The sequence below is a fragment of the Vipera berus genome (genome assembly GCF_964194415.1).
Source record: "Vipera berus genome assembly, chromosome: Z".
Taxonomy (NCBI): domain Eukaryota; kingdom Metazoa; phylum Chordata; class Lepidosauria; order Squamata; family Viperidae; genus Vipera; species Vipera berus.
Window position 1 is genome coordinate 94,755,918 of NC_138205.1, and position 8,429 is coordinate 94,764,346.

Below are 8,429 nucleotides of genomic sequence, written 5' to 3' on the forward strand. Positions count from 1 at the left end.
TGTCTGAGGAAGCTTTGCAAATAGCTGAGGAAAAGAGGGAAGTAAAGGCAAGGGAGAAAAAGAAAGATATGCCCAATTGAATGCAGAATTCCAGAGGATAGCTAGAAGAGATAAGAATGCCTTCTTAAATGAACAGTGCAAAGAAATAGAAGAAAACAATAGAATAGAGAGGACCAGAGATCTTTTCAAGAAAATTGGAGAGATGAAGGGAACGTTTCATGCAAAAATGGGCACGATAAAGGACCAAAATGGCAGGGACCTAACAGAGGCAGAAGAGATTAAGAGGTGGCAAAATTACACAGAAGAACTATACAAGAATGAGCTTAACGTCCCTGACAATCACAATGAGGTGGTCACTGACCTCGAGCCAGACATCCTAGAATGTGAAGTGGGCCTTAGAAAAGCTGAGCAACAACAAAGCTAGTGGAGGTGACAGTATTCCAGCTGAGCTATTCAAAATCTTAAAAGATGATGCAGTAAAAGTGCTACACTCAATTTGCTAGCAAATTTGGAAAACGCAACAGTGGTCACAGGATTGGAAAAGATCAGTTTACATTCCAATTCCAAAGAAAGGCAGTGCCAAAGAATGTTCAAACTATCGCACCATTGCACTCATTTCTCATGCTAGTAAAGTTATGCTTAAAATCCTACAAGCTAGACTCCAGCAGTATGTGGATCGAGAACTACCAGAAGTACAGGCAGCATTTCGAAGAGGCAGAGGAACTAGAGATCAAATTGCCAAAATACGCTGGATCATGGAGATAGCTAGGGAGTTCCAGAAAAACATCTACTTCTGCTTCATTGACTATGCTAAAGCCTTTGATTGTGTGGATCATAACAAACTGTGGCAAGTTCTTAAAGAGATGGGGAGTACCAAACCAACTTATTTGTCTCTTGAGAAACCTATATGTGGGCTAAGAAGCAACAGTGAGAACTGGACATGGAACCACTAATTGGTTGAAAATTGGGAAAGAAGTCCGGCAAGGCTGTATACTGTCGCCCTGCCTATTTAATTTATATGCAGAACACATCATGAGAAAGGCAGGGCTAGATGAATCAAAAGTTGGAATTAAGATTGCCGGAAGAAATATCAGCAAGCTAAGATATGCAGATGATACCACTCTAATGGCAGAAAGTGAAGAACTAAAGAGCCTCTTGTTGCGGGTGAAGAAGGAGAATGCAAAACCTGGGTTGAAACTTAACATTAAAACCAAGATCATGACATCCGGCCCTCTCAATTCCTGGCAAATAGATGGGGAAGAAATGGAGGTAGTAACAGATTTTATTTTCCTGGGCTCCAAGATCATTGCACATGGGGACTGTAGCCAAGAAATTAAAAGACCCTTTTCTTTGGGAGGAAAGCCATGGCAAATCTAGACAGCACACTAAAAAGCAGAGACATCACCCTATCAACAAAAGTGCATATAGTCAAGGCTATGGTCTTCCCAGTTGCAATGTATGGCAGTGAAAGTTGGACAATAAAAAAGGCTGAGCGCCAAAGAATTGAGGCCTTTGAACTATGGTGCTGGAGAAGACTCCTGCGAGTCCCTTGGACTGCAAGGCGATCAAACCGGTCAGTCCTAGAGGAGATCAACCCTGATTGCTCTTTAGAAGGCCAGATCCTGAAGTTGAAACTCAAATACTTTGGCCACCTAATGAGAAGGAAGGACTCACTGGAGAAGAGCCTAATGTTGGGAAAGGTTGAGGGCAAGAGAAGAAGGGGATGACAGAGAATGAGGTGGCTGGATGGAGTCACTGAAGCAGTAGGCGTGAGCTTAAATGGACTCCAGAAGATGGTAGAGGACAGGAAGGCCTGGAGGAACGTTGTCCATAGGGTCGTGATGGGTCGGACACGACTTCGCAGCTAATAACAACAATGATGCAAATGAGCATAAGAGCAAAATACTCAAATCAAATAAAAACAAAACAGGGGAAATGTAGAAGCCCTCCCAAAGAGCCTTGGTGGAGCAGTGGGCTAATGCCTGCTTAAATAACACCAGCTGCCTGAAATTAGTGCAGGTTCGAGTCCCACAAGGCTCAAGGTTGACTCAGCCTTCTATCCTTCTGAGGTAGGTAAAATGAGGACCCAGATTGTTGGGGGCAATAAGCTGACTTTGTAAAAATGCCGCTTGGGGGGGAGCGAAAGCCCTAATAAGCAGGCATATACATAGAATGAAGGCTATTGCTAAGCACATTGATTTGTGCTTCTTAGATTGTAAGCCGCCCCGAGTCTTCGGAGAAGGGCGGGATATAAATGGGATTAAAAAAAAATCACTGTCATCCAAGGCCTGGGAGAACAACCAGGTCATTAATAGTTTCCTGAACAATTTAAGGATGGGAGGCATATGAATTTCTGGATCTTGTTTGCAAAAATGAAAATGTTGTACTGATAAGACATTTCACCAATATACTGATGGAAAAGAAATATGTATAGTAATAATCGTGGAGTCAGGCAAGGCAGAAGCAAAATCATGGTTAGTCACATTCTTATAGAAGAATGGGTACATATAATATATTCTTTGTTTTGCATTCAATCCAAAGTTATCTTCCTATGAAAGAGTAAAAAGGAATAGATGAGGATTTTAGTAATCATTCTTCACATTATATAATAAATTCACAGTATCAGCAATTTTTTGAAATGTGATATTCAAAACTACTTACTAGATCAAAATGTACTGTATTGTAGTCTAAAACTACATAAACTTTTTTACATAATTTCGTTATGTAAAAAGTGAAAGAATGTATGCAGTTGAAATTAATAGTTAAATATGACCTGTGCTTGAAATTATGTATGTTTTTCTTCCACTATTTTTTCCTCCAAGTAATTATAAATAACCATATTTTGACAGTGGATTTTTAAAAAAGAAAAACTATCACTTAAAGCAATAAAGTTTTTAATCACTGCATCTATAGGAGAAATGACAAAATAATTCTTATAAATTCTTTTGGAAAGAATTCATCTGATTCTCTTAAAAAATTGTCAACTTTTGAGTCAAATATTTTTCTTACCGAGACGACCATGTTTATATAAATGCATATCTATTATCTACAATGCAGGTAAAGAAAATGCATCTCTTCCATACTTTGTAGATCACTTTCTTAAGAAATGGTGACTGACTCTTATACTATTTATAGTATTACTAACTCAATTCAAAATGGAACTCATTAATTCATTTTTCATTCATAAGCAGGTTTTTCCAGGATTATTTATTCATAATGAATAGTTCTTCCTGGAAAAGCAATTGGTTGTAAGTTTGAACAGTCACTAAATGAACTGTTAAGTCAAAGACTACCTGTACTGTAATGCTTGCAAAAGGATAGAACTTACCTGCAACACTTGTAATAGTGACTGGCACTCCTTGCACTTGAACACCTGCAGCACCCAAGTTGGCCACACTTACTGTTTGAAGATTAGGCACTGAAGCAATCTGAGCAGCATTAAGTGTTATTGGTGTGCCAGCAACAGCTACTGGTGCTATTTGAGCAATTGTACCACCACTTGAAGATACAGGGGTAATAGTTAACTGCTGGGGTAACCCAGCATTTTGAACTTGGAGATTTGAAAGACTTTGAAGATTTTGCACTTGTACTGTCTGCCAGCTGATTTGTCCTGATGGGGTTAAAGTTGGTGCTCTAATGAGTACTTGTGTTGGACTCACTGCTTGCAGCTGAACATTTTGCAGTGACTGTTGCTGAATAGCCTGGATAGTTTGTCCTGACTGAAGCTGGAAAGATTGTGGAGAAATTGCTTGAATGATCTGCTGCTGAGGCTGTTGGATCTGGATCTGCTGGAGAATAGGCTGACCTACTATTTGAACCTGTTGTAGTGAATTTGACTGATCCTGTACATTTTGCAATCCATTGGATTGAAGCTGACTAGAATTTTGTGCCTCTGTTTCAGATGTGGTAGTTTGAGCTTCTTCAGTACTAGTTTCAGAACTATTTGCTGTGCTTGCATACTGACCTGTTTCTCCAGTATTAACTAATGTTTCACTGCCTGATAATGCTGTGGAGGCTGTGGTTGTGCAAGTGGAAGTAGGAGATTCAGGCATAGCACTAACAGAAGTTGTTGTGACAGGTGTGGACAACAGCTGGTTTCCATTGGATAGCCCACTATCAGTGGATTGGACAACTTGTCCAGAACTACCACCTGTTGCAACATTTATTACAGGTAATGCTAGAGTCACTCCCCCAATATTTATAGGCAATGAAGTTACAACTTGAGCCTGAGTACCAGCAATAGGTAGCTGCAATGGAATAGAAACACCAGGCCTAATCTGGACAGGCACTGTTTGATTTGCCAAATTCTGAGCAATAAAATTTCCAGAAGCTGTCCTATTTGCAGTTGCAATAATAGCTTGATTATTCCCTGCAGGAATAAGCTGAATCTGACCCTGTATATCTTGCAGAGCTGTGGCATTAGCAGGATTTATCTGAATTTGTTGACTTTCTGTTGTCTGAATTTGTGGAATCACTTGGTACTGAATGCTACCACCTGAATTCTGAACTTGGATGACTTGAAATTGTCCTGGAGTTACTCCAGAAGAATTACTTGACTTAGTTTTTGAGGGAGATACATTTCCATTGTTGCTATTGGAAGGACTTGCTATAGTTGAAATAACAGAAGATGTTTGCTGGTTGTTGTTTTCTTTTGAAGCAGGAGGAGCTGCAACAAGTTGCCAACCATTTCCAGCAAGTTGAGTTGTCACTAATTCCAATTGCTGTGGTTGGTTCTGAAGCTGAACCAAACCTTGACTTGGATCTATAATAATCTGTTGTCCAGTTGATTGATTCTCACCAGGAGTTCCTATTTTACTGCAGGTTGCTGCCAACAGAGCCAGAGGGGAGGGCTGAGAATCCTAACAAAAATATTATGTGCATTAGGACCTAAACTATAAAAGAATAGCAGTAACAGCATTCTACATATTATTTAAAAATTACCTAACCATAAAATTATAGAAAGGTGTTAAATAGGAAATTACCCACTCAGCTAATAATTTCTTCCTTCTGCTGAAGACTTTCAAGAACCTCTAAATTTTGATAAAAATCCATCCCATCTGGAAATACATGTAATGTTTGCCATCTCCCTCCCTCCCTCCCTCTCTCTTGTTTTCCTCCACTTTTTAGACATTTTACCTGAGAAGCTCCAGTTTTTTTGTTCTTATTGTTGTTCTCAGCCTCAGGAGATTTCTCTCCCTCGGAAGGCATAGTTTCCTCCTTCTTTTGATCTTCAAAAAATAAAAAAAAGAAACATTTATTAAGCATCATCCTACACGCCTATTTTTGCACAGAAAATAATCAGAACGTTCTCACCGACCCCTGGTCCTCCATGCTTTTGCTAGTTGAAAGCTACTGTCCACTTCTCCAGTGGAAAACAGGGAGACACAAGAAACGTGGTTTTAAACCCGGCCTACAGGGGCTGGCGATGAACGCCCAGAAAGGGGAGTTTTGATTGGTTTCTGCTATCGGAGACTGTAAGGCAGAGGGGAAAAAAACCACCCACAACCCTCCCCCTCCTCCTGCCCCTAAAGCATCCACGGCTACTGAGTGGCCCAGGATGCTTTAGGGGCAGGAGAAGGGAGGTGCAGGGGAGGAGAAAATGGGAGGAAACAGAAGCGAAGGAGGGATGGATGGATGTACACAGGAGGAGGGTTAGGAAAGAAAAAAGGAATGGAAGAGAGAAAAAGGAGGGAGGGCAGATAAAGGGACTTGGGGAGGAACGAGGCGGCTGGGTGGGATGGCGCGGGAAGGCAGCGCAGGCGGGAGGGAAGGAGGGGGGCTACGTACCGCTCATCCCGCATTAACGCCCGCTGAGGCGCGGCTCGAGGAGGAGGGAGGGGAGGGACGGAGGGCGGGGTGCTGGGGGTAGCGGCGAGAGAAGGCCGGTCGCTGCCGGAGCTGGGAGGAGCAGGTCGGCCTATTTTTCCACGAATGGCCGCCGCTGGGCTGTGGCGTAGCTGCCCGTCTCCGCCCGCTGCCGTCGCCTATCTCAACCCTGGCGCCTGATTGACAACTTAGAGCCGGACGAAGGAGGGGAGGGAGGAGGGCGGGGCCCGGGGACGCCTAGGCTGACCCCCCCCACTGAGGATCCAAGCGAAGCAAGCGGCAGCTGGCCTGAAGGAGAAGAAGGGGCGGGGGAGGGAGGGAAGGCGAGGGGGAGGAGCGAGGGCGGTGCTAGGATGGAGCCGGGCGCGAGCCGGAGCCGGGCTTGAAAGCAGGTCAGCTTGTAGGGAGGGCCTGCGGCCGCAAAGACCGCAAACGGCTAGTCTGAGGGAAAGGGTTCCCCCCACCACCCCAGCAGGTGCTAGGGGAAAGAAACCAAGCGAAGAGGCTCGCTTTTGCCCCTCTCTCTCTCGGCCGCGTTCTCCCCATAGCAAAAAGGAAAGGGGAGGCGGGATTAAGGGTGGGGCGACACCGAAGGGCTTGGCTTCTCAGCCCGCCCCTATCTCTCAAGCGAATTTGTTGCTGATTGACATGCTTCGGCGAAGTCGAGAACAAATGGAATAGGAACCCGAAAGAACTTCTGTTCTTTAAAGCGCGGGGGAAAAAAGTGCCGCCGGACTCTGTTCTCCCTTTTTACCAAAGGTCTTGAACCTTCTAATTATTGGTCGAGACGGATCCGTATCTTCCTTGTGCCAATTTAGGTTACTTATGTGCTGCAGCCCTTGTGAAAAAAAATTTTTTTTTTAAAAAAAAGGGAAAAGTGCTATACCCTGCCGTCCGAATTCAAGGCTGCGTTTTAGGTTTTTTATTTTTAAAAAAGGTTTGTGATTGGCTGTAAAGGTGCACAATCCATACCGGGATTTGTAGTTCTCAGCATAGCGCGTGCGCAAAGCAGACCAGATGCCATCAGTTAGGCTTTACTGTACCTTGTGTATTAAGAGTTCTCTAGAACGTCTGCGCGATGCCCTCGTTTATGCTGATCTGTGTCATCCGCTGGTTGATTCTTTCGCAGGGTGGGTTACCACGGGACATAGCCTCCCTGGTTTTAGAAATGTCAAGCATAGAGAAGGCTATAGATGTTAGTGTCTAGCGTCACCTGATATTTTGGAGACATTTTAATCACAAAAATAACAAATACTCAGAATGTGAGTCAAACTACAAAGGATAGGACTACATCCCCCAACACCTCAGTATTGAAATCCCAAATTCTCAAATTTATGTTCCCTGCAGAGGGAAATCAATTGGTGCAATATTCTTGTGATTGCACCATAGCAAATTCCCAACAGTAGCTTTCAATCATCAAGTAATAATCCTGAACTGTTTAGTGGGGAAAAAATACAATACAGCTGATGTAATCAATTGGTGGGCAAAAACTTTTTCACAAGCCAGAAAAAGTGACAGTGATAGTAAGACATTCAAAACTTATGATAGTGTTACCTAGTTTTCTTATTGTTAAAAAACCCAAAATAAGCTGTGTAGGTTAAGATGGGTGGCACGCAAATTTAATAAATAAGATTGCAGTTTGGCAGCAATAGGTTTGAACTGGTTAAAATAATTTCTATAACGATAGAAAAGAACTTTAGAGAGCTTTTAAAAGGCATTCTTGATCAGTCTGCATCTTTTTAATCTCTAGAGCTGTTCTTTAGTTTGGAAATACGATGACTTAAAATGCTAACAACTATCATTTAAGCAAATTATATGCTATTGCAACCTAGACTTGATAACTTAGTTTGTTGACTAGCTTAACTTGTAATTTTGTTTCATCTGAATTTGAAGAATAAAGCTCATTTGTAGTGCATTAGCCATCTCAATCAAGTGTCAATTCCTCTTCATTGTACACTAGTAAAAGATCAATGATTGTTTTCCCAAATGTCAGGACAGTGATCAGGTGCCCAGGTACTTCATTCAATTGAATCCAGAGATGTTAAACACTCCACTAAATAAAGGGATCTTAAGCTTTATTATTAACTAAGTATACAGATTTAAAAGCATAACATGGAAAGCATACATACCAAACAAGGTAGGATTTCACTCTCTTACAAGCTGCCAGGAGCTCCTTAATAACAACACCAGAGGTACTCTAAGAGAAGCCTGTTTTCACAGTTTCCAACTGTAGGTTACATGCAAAAGCATCCAACAATTAACTACCCTGCAGTTTCTATCAAAACCAAGGTCAGGACACCATGGCCTTGTATTGGTCAGGACTGCAAGACCTCACCTTGACCGGCTAGCATATGATACTGAGGATTGGAATCAAAACTGTGAGACTTTCTTAAGGGGAAAAGCTTTGAAACTGAAGATTCCCTCTTGGCATAGCAACCAAGAGTGAAAAACAAGCTAGTTAGCTGAGAATGGCCTCTAAACTTCTAGACTTCTCTTAATATGAAGGAGAAATCAAAATATGTCACTAAACTTAAAATAACAATGTTCTTCTGCATTGCCACTACATTCAACTCCTCACATATTTTAATATTCCTTCATATTTT

The 8,429-nt window shown here is 42.2% G+C and overlaps 1 protein-coding gene across 1 annotated transcript in view; it reads right to left on the reverse strand.

The window, feature by feature from the left end:
* The window catches only part of SP4 (Sp4 transcription factor), a 31,797-nt gene extending 26,427 nt beyond the window's left edge, over positions 1-5,370 (reverse strand). The window contains exons 1-2 of the mRNA XM_081344443.1: positions 5,137-5,370; positions 3,329-4,859 (exon numbers count right to left, since the gene is read on the reverse strand). Coding sequence (XP_081200569.1) covers positions 3,329-4,859; positions 5,137-5,268 — 1,663 coding nt within the window. The 5' untranslated portion in view covers positions 5,269-5,370. The remainder of the gene's footprint in view (positions 1-3,328; positions 4,860-5,136) is intronic.
* Positions 5,371-8,429: the final 3,059 nt, after the last annotated feature.